General features: G+C 36.8%; 4 protein-coding genes and 2 pseudogenes across 5 annotated transcripts; 2 read left to right on the forward strand and 4 right to left on the reverse strand.

Moving 5' to 3' along the window:
* LOC18613303 (pentatricopeptide repeat-containing protein At1g03100, mitochondrial) lies at window positions 1698-4865 on the reverse strand. Its single transcript, XM_007050477.2, has 2 exons — window positions 4737-4865; window positions 1698-4410 (listed from the first exon to the last, which is right to left on the reverse strand). Exon 2 carries the CDS (start codon window positions 4361-4363, stop codon window positions 2021-2023), a length of 2343 nt encoding a protein of 780 aa, XP_007050539.2. The 5' UTR covers window positions 4364-4410; window positions 4737-4865; the 3' UTR covers window positions 1698-2020.
* LOC18613304 (anamorsin homolog) lies at window positions 5029-7896 on the forward strand. Its single transcript, XM_007050478.2, has 8 exons — window positions 5029-5200; window positions 5547-5691; window positions 5957-6123; window positions 6196-6285; window positions 6696-6855; window positions 6966-7102; window positions 7297-7371; window positions 7520-7896. The coding sequence occupies exons 1-8, from the start codon at window positions 5198-5200 to the stop codon at window positions 7556-7558; spliced, it is 816 nt and encodes a 271-aa protein (XP_007050540.2). The 5' UTR covers window positions 5029-5197; the 3' UTR covers window positions 7559-7896.
* Window positions 7657-9621, reverse strand: LOC108660445 (annotated as a pseudogene).
* LOC18613305 (vicilin-like antimicrobial peptides 2-2) lies at window positions 9621-11373 on the reverse strand. Its single transcript, XM_018128735.1, is given in 4 exon segments — window positions 9621-9836; window positions 9959-9997; window positions 10000-10371; window positions 10374-11373. Coding segments are annotated over 4 exon segments (822 nt in total). The 5' UTR covers window positions 10582-11373; the 3' UTR covers window positions 9621-9633.
* LOC18613306 (50S ribosomal protein L24) lies at window positions 11499-14179 on the reverse strand. 2 transcript variants are annotated; one of them, XM_007050482.2, is made up of 6 exons: window positions 13973-14179; window positions 13812-13889; window positions 13627-13722; window positions 13438-13541; window positions 13206-13342; window positions 11499-11960 (listed from the first exon to the last, which is right to left on the reverse strand). In XM_007050482.2, the coding sequence occupies exons 2-6, from the start codon at window positions 13869-13871 to the stop codon at window positions 11878-11880; spliced, it is 480 nt and encodes a 159-aa protein (XP_007050544.1). In that variant the 5' UTR covers window positions 13872-13889; window positions 13973-14179; the 3' UTR covers window positions 11499-11877. The 2 variants fall into 2 exon arrangements, with proteins under 2 accessions (XP_007050544.1, XP_017984244.1); XM_018128755.1 differs by having other exon boundaries at window positions 13995-14174.
* LOC18613308 lies at window positions 15581-17364 on the forward strand (annotated as a pseudogene).

Below are 18790 nucleotides of genomic sequence, written 5' to 3' on the forward strand. Positions count from 1 at the left end.
TTAGCGTGTTATACGCTATGTATAAAAATATGTGACACGCTATGTACAAAAACATGTGATAAGTCATGGTTAGCTTGTTACATGTCATGTACAAAAATATATGACAAGCCATGTATAAAAACCTGTGACAAGCTATGATTAGCTTGTTACACGCCATATACAAAAATCTGTGACAAGCCATGGTTAGCGTGTTACACGTTATGTACAAAATATATGTGACAGGTCATGTACAAAAACCTATGACAAGTTATGGTTAGCGTGTTATACGCTATGTACAAAAAAATACGACACTGTACAAAAACCTATGACAAGTCATGGTTAGCGTGTTACACGCTATGTACAAAAATATATGACACGTCATGTACAAAAACCTGTGACAAGCCATGGTTAGCATGTTACACTCTATATACNTCTATATACAAAATATGTGACAAGTCATGGTTAGCTTGTTATCTGTCATGTACAAAAATATGTGACAAGCTATGGTTAGCTTATTACATGTCATGTACAAAAACCTGTGATAAGTCATGGTTAACGTGTTACACGCTATGTACAAAAATATGTGATACGTCATGTACAAAAATCTGTGACAAGTCATGGTTAGCGTGTTATATGCTATGTATAAAAATATGTGACAAGACAAGTACAAAAACCTATGACAAGCTATGGTTAAGTTGTTACACGTCATGTACAAAAACTTATGACAAGCCATGGTTAGGTTGTTTCACGTCATTTTGAAAAAAAATACTGTTGTTATACGTCATGTAAAAAAAATGTTACACGCTATGGTTAAAAAAGGTTGTTACACGCTATGTTGAAAAAATATTGTTGTTACACGACATATTTAAAAACATTTTGTTACATTTTAATGTCTAAAATGTTATTGTTACTTATGAACCAAAACTTCAAATCCTCTCAAACTTTTTTTTGACAATTTGACACAGATTAAAGTGTTTCTAACATATTTTCATAAATCAAAATACAATTTTTTTTATCTAAAACACCTACTTTGACTAAAAATAAAAAAAAATCTTTAAAAACCTAAATTTATAAATTTCAAAATTTTGAGTTTATTGGTATTTAGGCTCCGAATTGATTCAATTAAAAACTATTTTATACATTTGTGATTATTTCTATCGTTTTAGTTTAATCCAAAATACCTAAAAAATCGAATTTTCCAAATAGTCACCCATCCAAACACATTAAAACCATTATTTGGTGTTTTAAAAGCGTAAGAAATAGAAATCTGAAAACGTGAGAGAAAGAAATCGGAAGTATAGCAGATGTATGTCGAATAGAAAAATCGATAAAATTTGAGAGATTGTGATGGTGAGAGAGAAATCCAAAGTACAAATGGAGAGAAATTGTAATGAATGGTTTAATTTATTTAAAATAGTTTAGAAAGTATTTTCGTCAAGTTATGATTAAATATGACTAAAAACAATTAAACTTATTTTGATGATTACTTTTAAAATATTTTTATCAAAAAAGGTAATTTCTCACTATTTTTTCTAAATTTAATCTTTTGCGGTCCCGTGTGTGGTTAAATAGTTGGTCTACCACTGCCACTCTACCAGGCAGTTTTGAACTTGTTAGAAGAACCAAGATACGCGTTCTATACTAGTCTCATGTTTATTAAAATCAAATTGGATTATTTTGCAATTTATTCAAAAGAAAAGAAAAAAGTGTTCTACTCAGCATTCTAACAAAGTTTATTCTATAATTAATAAGTAGACATGAGGTCGTATAGCTTATCTGACCAACCACGTTACAATCTTACAGACATCAATTCTGTTAACAAAATTGAAGTTCTCACATGGCCTCACACCTTAGTCACAGCCGCCATTCTCCCCTTTACTGTCATCCCGATTCCTTATATTTACATACATCTGCTGAAGCCAACAGCCAAAAATAGATATTGGTAACTTCGGTGGTACCAATTTCATTCTCTCTAGGATTTTAGAGAATCTGCTCTCACCATTACTGCTCTAAATTACATGTAGCAGTCAAACGAATCTCCTTAATATAAACCAACCCACTTCTTGAACGTCAATGCTGCTTCCCTCTTCTTTAGTTGGGCTTCTGTCTGGAATTTAGGAGCCTTGCCCTTGTAAAGTGTTTTATGGTACTTCAAGAAGAGGGTCCGGTACTTGTACTTGTCAATGAACATGTTCCCTTTCTCCATCATGTCCACCACTTCATTAGCTCTGACAAAAAATCCACCCCTTACAAATGTATAAAGCAAAGAATCCAGAAGTTCCTGATCAAACTTCATTGAGGTTGAAGAAGCAATTGATTTCATTTCGCCCCAAAGCTCTGTTACCTCAATATATTTTCCTCCAATTGCAGCATATCCGGTGACCATAGAGTGGAACGTTTGAGCATTTGGGGCATGCCCCAGACTCCGCATTTTCATCAGAGCTTTTTCAGCATCTTGCATTAACCTCTTCTTACAGAAAAAATGGATTACATTATTCCAGTCGTGTACTCCACTATCCAGTTTCTGTCCTTCCCTGATTTCTTGCAAGAGCTTTGCCATTAACCCTGCTTCACCATTGCCTGTACACCCTTGAACCAACCTCTCAAATTCTTGATTACCACCTCTTGGTATCTTAGCCTCCTTCATCTCTTTGAATAGATGAAGTGCTCCTTGGGTATCCTGCTGCAGCACCCGCAATTGTATCATTGTGTCATAACAACTAGAATCTAGTTGGATCCCAGCCTTCTGAGCATCTCGTAAAAGTGATGTGACTTCTCCTAGGCGATTTGCTTTACAGTATGCTTTCAAGAGGGAGGCATATGTGGAAGAACCAGTTCTAACCCCAGCGAAGCGCATCTCATCAAGAAGGTCATGTGCTTGATCTAACCACCCAAGTGAAATGCATGAATTGATAACATGAACCAAGGCTGAATCATCATTGGAAACTGGGGAATCTTCTTTCTCTGCCTTGATAAGAAACTGAGCCAAATCCTTAATCTTCCGAGCTTCAAGGAAAGCCTTAACCAATTTCACATAAATTTTTTCTGTTGGTTGGAGAATTCCATGCTCAGTTGTAATCAGTTCAACTTGTGTCTGCAGCTTAGCTAGTAAACTGAGAAGTACTTCCTTAGCCTCATTCCCAAGTTTTGCAAAAGTTCTATCTCTAGAGAACTCATTGTAAGATATAATCTTATTCTCAATTAAGCTAATGTTATGCGAGCCATTTGGTTCTTGTTGGCTCTGATTTGGCCCAGAAATTAGTGTAAAGGGGGGCCTGTTATCATTTCCAGCAGTTTCAAGCACAAGTGTAGCAGCAGCAAGAGAGTTCTGTGCTTCCTTTGCTTTCCGTAGCATTTCCAAAACCATATTGGAGGCAGAATCAAGATCACCAAATTTTAAATGGCAAGTAAGCAAGCAATTATAAAACTGCCGAAATTGAATATCAGTTAAGTTACAAGCTTCATCTATGTGCCTCTTAAGTTTTCTCAGCTCTTCTCTTCGCCCATTTCTCTCATATATATGTGCCATTACAATCAATAAGTTTGCATCAGCTTTTACACCAATTCGAGGCATCATGTCAAGGAGCTGCTCTGCTTTCCTTGTTGTCCCAAACAAGAGGCACCCAGCCAAAGCGATGCTGAATGCAGTAGCATTAGGCTTCATAGCAATCAAAGGTACATTACTCTTCTTACGGGGGTCCACCCTCCCGTCCTGGAATAAGTAACCTATCTCAAGAATCAATTCAGAAGCTAGGTAAGCCCCAGGAGCTGTTTGTGACATGTGGGCCAAGATGGCTGACCAGGCAGTTGTAGGAGGAAATTGTTCTGTTGCTACCAATTTTCTAAGAATGGTTGATGCAGGAACTGACAAACCGCATCTGGCAAGAGCAAGAGAAAGATAAAGCAGAGGCTCCTTTTCCAGCAAGTTCTGTTTACTCTCCTCAAAGGCTTGTTCGACCATCCCATAAGCCTTCTCAAGCCATTGAACATCAAGGCTTTCTGCAAAACCTGTCAGAAGCCTGTTCACAACAGATTTTCGAGGAAACCCTTCCATCTGCATGTGCTGTTCATACAGCTTCCATGTGTCAATATATCTACGCTCATCAATTGCATTTTGCAATTCCATATTTAACTTAGCTGGGTCGCGAGCCTGGACCAGGATTGGAGCAGCCATTGTTGAAAATAGCGTCAACCTATTCCGAAGACTTGAAGATGCAATTTGTGTCTTTATGTTGTTCGAAAAGGAGTCAGAGATCCCACAAATCGGCCTGTGACTCCAATAAACAGGAAACTGGCATCTGCAAATCCTTACAACAGCATAAAGGCTATCAGGAAGTAAGGCAAATAAGAAAGCAGGGGAGACAGCCATGATTGGACGCCTCATTTTCGTAATGGAAAGCAAGTTACGAAAATGTTAACATGGATCACAACCTGCAATATTAACGGCTTTTCTGAGAAATCTAATCCACTGAAAAAACTGCAACTTACATAAGAGAGTTCAAATGCACACAAAGGTAACTTTAAAGTACAAGAAATAATGGCAAATCATCTTCTTCTTAACCGATTTTATCAAAACAAAAGAAGATACTAACAGTTTTAGCTTTCAAGCAGGGAGAAGCTAGCAAGCAGGAGTCCAATCTCGGCGAGACATTTTATCAAATAAAGCAAGGACATAATAAAATTTAATTATACGCTTGTCTAACTGGAAAATGAATAAACTCCTTTTTTTTCTCCTAAGGGGAAAAATTAAAACTTACAGTCCAACAGTCAAGTTGCCAAGGATCATCAAAATTGGCGTGGAGAAATGCAGGTGAAGAGAACAAGCACTGAAGGAGAAGTTTCACTTCCGCAGGAGAGGAAACAGGAAAACGAGGGGGAGAAAAATCAGTTAAGATGGGCTGGGCCATGGTGGGCTTGTGAGAGGCCTAGAGTATTAAACATGGGCCTTTTGTGGGCCTAGTTTCAAATTCCACGTGGCGGGGGCAAGAGTTTGGTATTCCATGTGCGTTTGTCACACCTGATTAATTGCCCTAATTTAAAAATCAGCCACCAGCCTCTTTCCCACCGCCATCATTTCGTCGCGTGGTAATTTCAAAAGCGGAAAGGCTGTGCGGTGTGGAATCGCACATTGCAGAAAGCTAAAACCAGATTAACAGCCGAAAAATCAAGAAATAAATTCTGTACGGATCTTCTTTCACGATTTTGAACCCTGATCGACATGGTGAGTATCATCTCTTTTCTTTTCCTTTATTTTCATTTTTAAAGAACTTATTATTTTTTTAATTATTGTTCTCCATTTTTTAGAAAAAGAATATCAAAATTTCTGGCCTTATATTTTCGCTGGAAATCGCTTGGTTCGTGAAATGTTAGATCTTTGGCCGGTTGCTTTCTCAATATATATTCTCCGGAACTGAATTTTTCTTTTCTTTTTTTCCTTTTTACATCTTGTTCAAAACCTTTTACTTTTTTTAAGATTAAAATTGAGGATTCCGTAAAATAGTTGACGATTCTGTATGCTGCAGCTTTATTTTTCTTTAATTTTAAACTCTTGTTTTTTCCCTTGATAGGATTCGACGTCGGAGCGGAGCACTGTCTTGGCGCTTACGGATGATGCAGGTTACGCCCTTAATGCGCTAAATGCAATTAGGGATTTTGAGAACGAAGACGCCAAGCGCTCCGAACCTCTTATTATTATGCAAGCTTCTTCTTTAGGTATTTTTGCACTACTTTTAATTTTGTAGTTTTCAATTTAGAATATATATATTTGAAGAATTAAGTTCAATTTTTTATTTTAATCGATAGCAAAAATGTATGATTTCACTATGAGGCAAAAAGTAAGTCGCAATTGAATGGTTTCAATATCTCCATACCGTGTTATTTTCCCTATTATTCTTTTGTTGTTTTATTAGATTTTTCTTATATGGTAACTTCAGTGCTTATGTTTGGGTATATGTTTTGTTCACGGGGTTTATCTCAGCTAAGCTGCCACTAGAATCATCCTCTGTAGACAAGGTCATTTCCTTGTCTACCTCAGTTGAATTTCCTGTTGAAGAGTTGTTTCCCGAAATCTTTAGAGTTTTGACGCCTGGTGGGATGTTGGTGGTTTACCGGAGTTTTCAGCCTGGGACAAATGAAGTAGATAAGGTAAAGATCTTGTGGTTTCTGATTTTGATGGGATGAATTTGTAGTAAGACAATTTACTAGAGTTTCTTGCAGGTAATGTCTGCTATTGAGCGCAATTTACTATTGGCAGGATTTTTAGAAGAAGAACGTTTTCAACTAAAACCAATTGCACAATCTTTTGGGGTGAGTTTTTCCCTGCTGTTGTTGACAGTATGTTTGTTTAGCTTTGTAACTTCATTTGAGTTTAATCGGATGTTATCTTAAGATGGTAGAACAAAGAAACATCTTCTCTTTTAAATGGGTGTAAATTTCTTTTATCCGTGTTGGTTAAAACCTTCTGCTTTGAAGTTGAGAAGTTAGTTTATTGATGGAATTATGAATTCTAATTTAGTCATTCTATCATTTGGTATTTTATTTAATCTTCTTCCCCTTTTTGATACCTGTGACTGAGGAATACTGCATTAGGTTGCACTATTTTACTATTGAAATGGGGCATGTTATCTTAATTCTGTCATTCTTGTCAATCCGAGCCTTATATACTCTTTTGGTAGGACTCTCGTAATAAGCTAACTATTGAATGTTACCACTTTTAGGTTAAGGCTAAGAAGCCATCTTGGAAGATTGGGTCTTCTTTTGCTATTAAAAGGACCATGAAAAGTCCATTGAAAATTCAGGTGGATGATGATTCAGATCTCATTGATGAAGATTCCCTCTTAACTGAAGAGGATTTTAAGAAACCCCAATTACCACCCGGTAAGATGGCAAGACCTGACAAGACCCAGAGTTATTGGTTTTGCATCCTTTATGTGGAAAGTTCTAGGGATATTTATATGTAACACAATTCAAAAATATCGTTTTTTCAGTTGGTGACTGTGAAGTAGGAAGCACAAGGAAAGCCTGCAAGAACTGTACTTGTGGAAGGGCCGAACAAGAGGAGAAAGTGCAGAAGCTCGAATTGACTATGGATCAGTTGAATAACCCTCAATCAGCATGTGGCAATGTATATCTTGTTTTATCTCCTATCTCTTTTTTGGTTTGGTTGATTTGTACTGATTTTATTATTATGGTGCTGTCAAGGACTGATTTCTTTTGCTTTTATTCTTTTTAATGCTTTTGTTTTTTCTTGTGCGTTGAAATTGTGGGCACTGTGGATTAATACTTTTGCTTTTCCTGTCTCTTTGAAACTGTGCACAGTGTGGACTAGGTGATGCATTTCGCTGCAGTACATGCCCATACAAGGGTCTTCCTCCGTTCAAGCTGGGCGAGAAGGTATGTTTCCTCGTGTTATTCTTGCTTGAGGCACGCATTCTTGTATGCACACAGATTTTTAATGAGATGTTTGACACACCGTATGCTTGGGTGTACCAACACATTTTTAGCAATGTAGCTGAAGAAATAGAATGATTTTTCTGTCCAGGTATCTCTATCAGGAAACTTTCTTACAGCGGACATTTGAACTTGAAGGATGGTTTTTGGTGAAAAGTTCAATTTTTAGATACTTTCAAACAGCCTTACTGAGTTCTTTTATTGGAGTTTATTCGTTGTTCACAAAACTGTAGTTCATTCATTGTTTAGGAATATAGTGCCAGATTCTGGATGAGTGTGAAAGAACCATAGTCTTTCCTGTTAAATGCAGTGTGGATGAGTATGAAAGACCCGTACTTGGGCACATCCTCACTGAGTTCTTTTATTGTAGTTTATTCGTTGTTTACAAAGCTGCAGTTCATCCATTGTTTACGAATATAGTGCCGGATTCTGGACGAGTGTGAACGACTCGTACTTTTCCTGTTCAAAGCGACTGCGAGACTGCGTCTGATGTTTCTTAGGCAGTAGCAATAGCTACAATATAATGCAGTTTTACCGGTGATCCAGTATAAAAGCTCTATTAACGACTTTGTGGCCGTCTGTTAACAGAGCACTGAACCAGGAGTCTGTTTGACAAAATCACCAAGTGTGGAAGTGGGTGCTGGATGGACACATGTAAAGCTAATGCAAAAAATGGCATTATGCAAATACTGGAAAGATGGCCAAACTGAAATAGTGTTTGGAGGTACATTCCTAACTTTTTGGGTGCGTATGCTTGACAGACTTTTGCGTTGGACATTAACTTCTTATTATTATAATAAAGGCAGATGTTGAGCTCTGCAGCTGAGGATAATATAGATAGCTTCATAGGTTTTATTTAATCTCAATACTTACAAGACGTGTTCAAAAACACAAGTAGATCACGCATATTATTATATTTCACAACATTCATAACTACAAAACTGTAAAACCACCAAGCAGCTCAGGGCTTCTCTAATCAAAATCCGAAAGCTGAAGCCTCGTCTTACATCTGCCTTTCTATATCTACGATCCCCTGCTTCTCCTCATTCATAAGCTGGCCCTCTTCGTTGCCTTGTTCCAGGGAAAAAGAACTCCTCTTCTTGGTTGTCAAAGGTGTTATCCACCTCATCTTCCTTTGTCTTAAAGGCTATCTCCTTAGCTTCCTTCTCGAATTGCTTCACAGTATTACCCTTCCCTGTAGGGACCGAAAGAAACAGAACGAGATAAATAACCAAACTCTAGACACAAGGGATAATTATCTCAAAAACTGAAGGATTATGAATAAGTTTACCTGCGAGAGGGTACCGGACGTTGTCTTGCAAATTTACTTCAAAACATAGAGTCTCTAGGTTGTTTATTCTTGAAGCAACTGTGACCTGCAGGAACAACGAACACAGTATCGATCTTCAAACGTGAGTTAATTTTCTGGTAACTAGGGTCGCTCTTTCTTCTTTCCGAGCTTGTGAAATCCCGGCGTTGTTGATCACTTGATTTAGAGGAGACATGAGGACACACCATTTCAAAGTATCCTTCACCTTTTACAGCAATGGCTATCTTCGTTGCCCTTGAGTTGTAGTATAGTGCAGACAGACAGCCCTGGAACATAAGCAGAACATTATTATCTCCATATTTTTATGATATTGTAGTAAAGCAAGATTCATTTCCTATTTGCATGCATGCACAAAATAGGGAGGGGGGAAATTACTTTGGTGATATTCGCATAGGAGACCCTGAGGTCGAGGCCTCCGAGCGGCCTGAATGCATATGCATCAACTTCAAAGAGCTGGCCATATTTGTTAGACTGAGAGGGTTAGCGCCTTCTGAAGAGGTCGAAGGCACCCCTTAATTCACCTCCGAAAGGCCAGAAAGCACCGCCACTGCCACCTTCCTGGCGGCTACTCAAGGCCTGGATTTGTTCTTTGGAGGCTTCGAGGAAGGGTCCTTTGTCCTGTTTCTCGAAAAAGCTCTCCAACTTGTCTCTTGAAGTCTGGATGTATCAAGAAAAAGTTTGCAGTATACTTGGATCCATATATATATATATAGTTAGAAAGAGTGTGGATTAGGACTTACCCTTAAGGCAGCTTCGAGAATCTCAATGCTGAATGTTTTGTAGAAAGATTCTGCTCCTTCACCACCAGCACCGAAAAATACCTGCATCAAAAAACCTAGATCAGGAAAATAAAGCTCTATATTCTATATAAAACATTATGATTGTGGAGAAAGAGGATTTACGTTGTAATGGCCTGGAAGATTAACGGGTCGGAAAAACTCGACGATGTGGAGTTTCTCATTGTCATCTCTGTTGATCAAATATATAGGAGTGCCAGCACGAACCCTGACGATATCTCCAAGTTCAATGTTGAAGCTCTCTCTGCTATCTTCATCGATCAATGTGATTGTTCCACGCCCTATGATATATGATTATGGTAAAAAACGCAATACTCAATTAAAATTAGTACCCAAGTAAAACTATCAAAACATGAACACAAATTCAAATTCCCAGATGACAATAGTTGAAAGAAAGAATAACCTTGAGTAACAACGAAGACAGCGTCAGCATCAAAATGACAAATGAGTTTGGATTAGCAACAAGAAGGGCTAGTCTGTAATTCTCAATGTCACGAAGCAACTCAGACTTCTTTGTGAACTTCGTGAGAAGATCAACTCTTCCTTGCTCTGTCTTGACTTCTGTAGAGAAATGTTCATCTTCAAACACATACGGGTTTTGCTTGTCTTGCACTTCCTCTTTCTCGATTTTGTCTTCCTCTCCCCGTCTCTTCTGCTCTATCCTCCATTTCTCTTGGCACCGTAGTAGACACAGCTGCCTCTCCTCTCCTCCTAGTCTCTCGCGCTGCCTCTGGCACTCTCCCAGACTCTGATACGGATTTACCACGCTCCAATATTCATCACGCTCATGGCCACCTCCTTCTTCTCTCTGTGATAATCTTCACATGCCTTCTTCTCTCTGTGATAATCTTCACATTTCCTCCCACATTCTTCCTTCTCTTCCTCGCTGTATTGTTGCTGGACCCTGCACTGGTGCCTGCATTGTTTTTGTTCAGGGTCTTGCTTAGCTACGCCTAAGCCAGCATACAGAACCAAAACAGACAGGATCAAAACAAGAATTAAAGAAAGCTTTGCTTTGGCAGCCATTTTTTAAATCCCACTTGATGCAGAGAGAAGATGAACATTGGATTATACATATATATCGCACGATGCGCACGGAGGAGGAAGATAGTGGCAAATAAGACCGTAAGAGCATGCATGAAGACGGGTGTCACTGTAACGTGTCAAGGCTAGTTAATCGCTGAGTAATGTTGGGTGGGACAAGAAAGAAAATCTTGTCTGATGGGGCTTTGAGTTGGCAGTCAGGACTGTAGCGAAGCCATTGCATGGCATCCTAATGTTTTTAGAATGGAGCCTTCACGTGGCCGTACGGTCATGGCAAATACTAAGGCAGCATCTGACTTTAAAGTTGTCGTTTTATGGATTATTCAGCAGCGTTTTTGGGGCATTGTTTGTCCATGTCCATTTAGAATTGCAATCAAATACGCGAAGATCAGATTCGGATTTGCTTTCTGAAAGGCGGAAGTCATATCGAGTTAAGGCGCAACATAGAGAGGTCCCTGGACCTTAGCAACTTGAAACGATCTCTGATCCATAAATATATCTGGCATAGAACTGATTCAAGTACCATTACTGTACGGTGTAAATCGAATCCAGCTCGGCTCAATTAGAAACTCTAAGCTCGAATTCAGCTCCATCGAGTTTTATATTTTTGTGTTCAAGCTCGACTTAAAAAATAATTGAACTATAATTTGATATGATTCAATTAAACTTGATTATTGTTAACATATGTAAATAGCTCAAAACTTAAACTCAAACTCGAGTTCAAAATTAAAACTCCAAATTACTCAAACTATCTCAGCTTGGATAATGAACAAATCGAATTTGAGTATTTAACAAATAAGAGTCAAGTAACTTGACTCCTTTACGTCTCAAATCATTAAGAGCCCTTAATGTTATTTTAAAAAGCAAAAAAGAACTCTTAATCCGGATCAAGGATCACATACTGAGTTAGGTGGAACCAATAGAAGATTCCTTTTGGATAAATAGAAAAGCGGGGTGATTTCAAACTAATTCCTCGAGATCACCACTTCGGATACAGCAATGCAAATTCATTCTCGTCTGTGAGACTGTCTTAACAGATGCGATATAGACGCACAAGAAATTGGTGAATGGGTAATCCAACAGAAACGTGCTAAACCTTGGACGTTTAAATACAATCCCGAAGATTTACTTGCAACATCTGCCAACCAGATTAAAGCTAGATGCAGACTCGTAAGAACATTATTCATGCTAGGCTAATGCCCCAGATCCATGTACCATATTTCCATAGCCTCTCAGCACAATATGTTTGATGCCTCCCATGAGATTGAAAGAAGTTCTTTAAAGGTCGGGCATACCCTTCCCGGTTTTAGAATCATATGTCTTCTCCAATACAAGATCCATTGGAGTATCCTTGGGACCAGCTGCGAAACATAACAGCCGAAATGAGTTGCATGTAATATTTGGACACCATATATTTTGTATTACTAATTTACATTACTGTTCTACACAAGTTTCTTATCTGTAACCCACAGATTATACAACCAATAAGACAAATCGGAACTACAAACTACATCTAACATTCACATACTTATGAACAACAGCCCCTTACTAATGGCAAAAGAACTGACAAGCAATAATAATTATGGTTAGATAAGAAAACTACAAAAGAAAGCAGTATAGTTTCTGAAATCCAATTGTATATATGTACATAATACCCAAGAGCATGTAATATTCTTCATTTGCTCCCTATAATATAGACCCCATAACAAACAAAACAATGCTACCCCATTCTGTTTTTGATCTTTGTTACCCCATTCTTTAGCAACACAATGCTACACGCTCTTCAATATTCCTTAGCAACACAATGCTATATGCTCTTCGATATTCCTTAAAAGGAGGGAATGAAACTCAAATCTCAAAAAACTAAGTGATTCAATAAAATTTTACAATATTGGTAAGTAGCTCCATGGCAGAAACTGATAACCATAACCTATAATAAGTATTCAGATCGACACACCAATCTTCCCTTATGTTGTCTTCTAATTACAAAAAGAGACGTGATTACCAAGTATGCATGTATAGGTATCTTTTACAAACTTATGGCCTTCATAGGATCATGTGCATGTCAAGTGTCTAGTCTTGGCAATTCCCAATTTATTGTCATTCCTAGAATTGTATTGGAGAGAGGCCCAGCGCTGCAATTGTTAGATTATCCAAAATAGCATAGATGGCAAAAAGCTCTGTTCTACTTCCTTTAAGGACCACTTTATAGCTTATAGTTAACTGTATTTGAGTTCACTGACCTGAAAATCAACATATTAATTGAGGGTTCAACCATATTTCCTATCCACAAAAATCATCGCAGACAACATTGCCATCCCAATGAATCCACAACTCAATACATTTACAATTTCTAGTCACCAAATTTTTTGATAGGGCAATTATCTTGACTAGTTTATAGGCAATGCGCAATCAGCAATGAAAGATTAATTTTTTTTAATGGAAATGCAAAGACACTTTTCTTAATAAAAAGTGCTCTTCCAAATGCAAATTCCAAAATTAAGGTGAAAATGAAAGATATATATGCTGCATACTGTTGCATAAAGGGGGTAAATAGGACAACATTCAACTTAAAGTGGGGAAGAGCAATAAGCATAGTTAAGTACCAACTGTAGGTCTTGGTGTTGTCCTTATCTTCAAGATCTCAGGGCGAGGAATTATAGAACCAGATGCTCCTATACCTCTAGATACTCTCACCTTAGTTCCATCTTCTAGATATCTAACTCCGACCTTACAAGGCTTCCTACATCAATATTAATCCATCAAAAACATCTTTTATTTGTTAAAAAAAATAATAATGCAAATCAGCAAATATAAAATCAGAATTAAATCCAATACCCAGTAACGGGGTCAACAACTTGAACATTTGAGGCATGAAGTGGAGCCTCAACCGTAAATATACCACCTTCATGACCAGGTCCTTGCTTAATGTGCTTTTTTACCTTTAAAATAAAAAACAGAGATGAAAAATAACCCTTCCAAGTAACAGAGAAAGACCCATATTTTAAATTTTAAAGAGAGTCTGACCAGATTTTTCCCTTCAACAATAACCCGATTCTGAGATCGAATAACGCGTTTGATAATGCCAGTTTCACCTTTATCTTTGCCCCTAATTATCATCACCTGTGAATGGATTAAAGAAAACAACTATATAATTGGCTCCCAATGACTCATTAAAAAACGGAAATGGAATTTTATAACCCAATGCTTACATTGTCACCCCTGAGAACTTTCCAGTGCCTAATGAGCTTCTCAGCTGCCTTCCAACCCATTTCAATCTCTAACGAAAGCTTCAGAAATTCAGAACAAAAACAGGAAGTCAAGGAGTAGAAAAAGAAGAAAAAAAAAGGGAGGGAGGAGGGCTAGAGAATACCTTAGAGAGCTAAAGCACCGACCTTTTGCGGATAAATTGGAGGATCTGGGACGTGCTCCTTCTACCTTGTACGTCAGGTTTTAGGGTTTTGGGTTACACAGTTTTTCCCTAATGAAATATCGGGTTTGAAAGATGCCCCGATTTCGTGACGGGTTGGGATCGTTTTTCTCCAATCTGGCACACTCTGTGACGGCCCGTTAGGTTCTAGCTTTGGGCGTATGGTAAAAGAGCCCACTTCTTCTTTCTTATATTTAAATGAATAGTTTAGCCTTATTTCACCGTTGTGAGTTAATCTATTTGGCTCTTTGATTTTCTTGAATAATGACAATTTTTATGTCTCTTAAGAATTTGCATGTCAAGTACCCTAAAAAAAATGCATGCATGTTAATTGAGTTCGGATTTAGATTATATGTATATATATTTGGAGTTTATTTCATGTGAATATAAAATTGAAATTAATTTCAGTAAATGATGTGAGGTAAACAATTCAATGATAATAAAGTAGTTTATCAATAGTTAAATTTCATAGTGTTAAGTATGGTTTTGACCTTACACGTTTATTGTAAATGTCATTCGGGTTGAGGTATTACAGATTTTGAACATATTATCAAAGCAATGTGCATTTCACGTTAATTTGTTGAAACTAAAGCAACAAAAGTAAATGTAGTAATTAGGACGGCATGACAGCAATGGCATAAAGGAGAAAAAGAAATACTATTCAAAGAGTTTATTACTTTTTCTCTCAAGTTTCAAGATCCAACTCTTCATTTTATCCAAATGTTAAAAAGGGAAAGGAAATTACAAGATTGCCAAGAATTAAATACAAGATTTGACCAGGGAAATAATCGAAGCAGGTCAAAGTTTATTTGGTGCAGTAATGAAAATTAAGAGCGTTGGGCGAAAATCTTTAATTTTCCCCGCAAAGGCCACGACTATATGTTAATATTGAGCTTGGCTGCAACCTCCTTAGCCCCACAATCAGCATCGCACTTCATCTCGCAGAAGGTGTTGCCATGGCCATCGTTGCGGCAGTCCCGCTGGCAGTTTCTGAAGCATGAAGAGAAACGATCCTCATCCGCCTCGACCTCTCGCACGCACATTGTTGCTGCCACAACAATGCATACCAGAAACACTGCAACAAACTTATTGGCCATTGTCTTTGTTTTCTTCTTGTCACTGGTGTTTTGCTTTCTGGAATGTTTTTGATGGGTCGAGGGAATAATGGGGCAGGGTATTTGTAGAGACAGGGAAGCTTAATTTAGGTAGTCACGCGCAAGACGGGGAACTGGAGTGACTAATATTAGAGGACGTAGCTAAAATTATGGTTTACTGATTGCTGAGTAATGCACCAAATTTGTCAAAGAGAGGAACGACTTTTGCGTGCTTTTAGTTGCAACAATGTAACAAACTTCATTTTTCTTTTTGGTAAAACATCAACTTAGATTATTACCTAAACATAAGAATTCAAGTTTGCTTCCCACATCATTCTTATGCAGAAGCAAATATTTTTGGTTCTATAATAATGGGTTCAAAAAGAAATTAGTGACAAAATCTATAACATCTATTAAAATTGTCCCTAAACAGGTGTGGTAGTGAAAGTACCTATCCAGGGCAGTGCATTGGCTTCCAGAAATTCCCTCTTTGCCTTTCTTCCGTTGTCTTTTTACACTTGACTTTCTTCTTCTCTCGATTTCTCCTGTTTCTTTATCATTTTCCCTATTTCCCCTGTTTAATTGCTTTTTACTCTTTTCGATTTGCTTCACCTTCTTCTTCTTCATTTTCTTAGTGTTTTTTCTTCGTATAATGCAGATTGACTGTTGGGTACTTCTTTCATTGAGATTTTTGATTTGTTTTTGTTCTTTAATCAATATAGCACGGGTTCTAATCTAGTTCATAACCAAAATTGAACTCTTCGATGCTAATACAAAGAATCCAATTGTCGTTTCATTAACGAGGCGGGACATTGACATACATGCACATAACTTTCTTTTTTAAAAAAAAAAAAAAGGCGTGTTTTTTCTTTTGGAAATCTTATAGGGCCCGGTTCACGGAATATATACAGAAGAATGTAGCCTTGTATCAGTTCCGTAATGGAATTCCGTTGACCACTGCTGCCGCTGCAAATTTTACTCGTGGAGAGCTTGCCACTGCTTTGCGCCAGGTTCGATTCTTTTTACCCATTTCGTTCTTTCTTTCTTGTGTTTTTTTTCGGGGGTTGGGGGGTTCTTTCATTGGGTAATATTTTCTAGCATCATAGTGTTCTGGCGTGCGTCCATGGACTGTACTCTCCCTCCCGCAAGTCGCTGAGGGATTCTTAACTAGTATGAAACCGGCTACGGAAATGAACATTTAACTTTGGAGGTAAAATTTGGTGATTTTTAGCATATGATGTGCATAGGTGAATTGTTTTGGAAGGAAATGAAATCATTATTGAAGTTAATGTTACCATATTCAGCAATCAAACAGAAGGCTGCATTGTTAAAATACATTCTGGAATATATGAAGTTACTGACTTTAAGGAAAAAGAGCTTATAGTCTATTATAAAACAGAGTCGCAAACAAAGCTACCTGAGAAATGTAATTGTAGATAAGTTTTTCAACTTTATAAGCTGCAATTTAGGTTATCCATTTTACAGGAAATGCTAACAAATTATTAGGTGGATCCAATTTAGTGTATAGGAAACAAACAATGCTGTGTACCATGTGAGGCTCTACATGGATTGGATCATCTGTTCCTCAATGCATTAAGTTGGTAGCTTATCTAACATGAAGAAGCCTGTTCAGAACATATTCCCTGAATCGCCAATTACCTTCTTATGAGAACTACAACATTCATTATATGCATGCATGTGTTATTTGTTGTATCAAACTTGTCATATGACTGGATTTTTCTGTTTTGCAGAACCCATACTCTGTCAACATCCTTTTGGCAGGCTATGATAAGGAGATTGGACCATCTTTCTACTACCTTGATTACATTGCCATTCTTCACAAGATTGATAAAGGAGTATTTGGTTATGGATCATAATTTTGTCTCTCAATGATGGATAGACACTTCCATAGTGGGATGACAGTGAAAGAAGCCATTGATTTGGTAGATAAATACATCATGGAGATTCGCTCAAGGCTGGTTGTCGCTCCTCCAACTTTTGTTATCAAGATAGTTGACAAGGATGGTGCTAGAGAATATGCCTGGCGTGAATCCATCAAGGATACTGGATTTCCACTGCCCAAGAACCTTTTGAGTCTAGTTAGATTATCCTTTTTCGATTTCACTGTTTCTAAGAAAGTTAACACTTGAATAGTACCTTGATTAAGAATTGGTGACTTGTTTACTAAATTAAATAGTACCTTGGTGTTCTAAACGTGCAATGTATTACACTCATTGGCATTTTAATTAGCAGCTTTTTATTGTGCAATGTATTATACTGATGCTATGTCCCCTATCAGGTTCCTTGCACATTGAGTTGCCATTGGTGTTATCAATTAATGATCTTGTCATCAAGATATTGATGCTTCAAGGTTATTGAAGCTATTTATACACCCTCCAAGTTGAGTTGCCATGGCCAAGAATTTTGGCCTTGGCAATATTGCTTTGATATTTTTATATGGTTGAGTATACCATGCAGATTTTTAAGTATGCAATACCCTTACCACATGTTTGGTATAGGGAATCCTGTCTATTCCCATGTTTTCTCTTTGTCTCCGTTTGGTAAGCAATGCCATAAAGAATAGTTATTATTTAGTATTAACTATTCCTTAAAATGGGGTAAAACTCAAGCTTAACAAAACCCAAGTCCTTCATGGTATCTGCTATTCCCTGACTGGAAGAATACTTTTAAAATCTGATAAGATTAAAATACTTCTTATAATTTAGAAATATTACAACCTTATATAAATAAATATTTATTTTTCTTCTCATTTTTCTTTTTCTCTCTTTTCACGTTCTTGCCTCTCTCATTCTCTCTCTAACTTGCACTCATCACTAGAGATAAAGATGGCAGAGACTGACGATGGTGGAGGTGACAACGATTCTACGATCGAATATGGTCGAAAAGCTCGATCTAGTACTTTCCAACAAGATTCAATCGAAGAGTCTCCAGATTTGGAATCCATTGCTTGATCTGGTAGCGGGAAGCATCGAATATGGTGCTTCCCAACCAGATCCCCATGATCGGATCGAGCACTCCACGGTCACATCCAATTGTTAGAAGCGCCAATCTAACGCCCTAATGGCCATATTCTGCCACATGGTGTGTCAGATCGACGTTTCATCATATGAGTTACATTTTCGATGGCTGGCCCATAAAGAAGAAGAAAGGAAAAAGGAAAAAAAATAAAAATTAATATTTAAAATATTAATATTTTATTTATTAAATTATTATTAATATATAAATTTTTTAATGAGTATAAATAAAAATAAAAAATGCAAAGAGAGAAAAAATAAAAAATCATACTAATATTTAATAATAAATTTTTAAATTTTAATGAAAATAAAAATTAAATAATTAAAAAAGAAAATTTTTTCTTAAATTTGTCTTTTGGTATAAATTTTACTAAATTATATAAAGGGTATTTTTGTTGTTTTTTTAAAAAATCTTATTATAATAAAAGTTTTAAGTTTTTAATTATATATTATAAAAATTAATATTTTAAATTTAGAAATTAATTAAAATTATTAATACTTTAATCATAATAATATTAAATTATAAATAAAATATTAGTCTTTTAAAATATTAATAATTAAATTATAATAATATATTAACATTTAAAAATATTAATATTTAAAAAATAAATAATCATATATATATATATATA

This window comes from Theobroma cacao, chromosome 1, assembly GCF_000208745.1.
Source record: "Theobroma cacao cultivar B97-61/B2 chromosome 1, Criollo_cocoa_genome_V2, whole genome shotgun sequence".
NCBI lineage: Eukaryota > Viridiplantae > Streptophyta > Magnoliopsida > Malvales > Malvaceae > Theobroma > Theobroma cacao.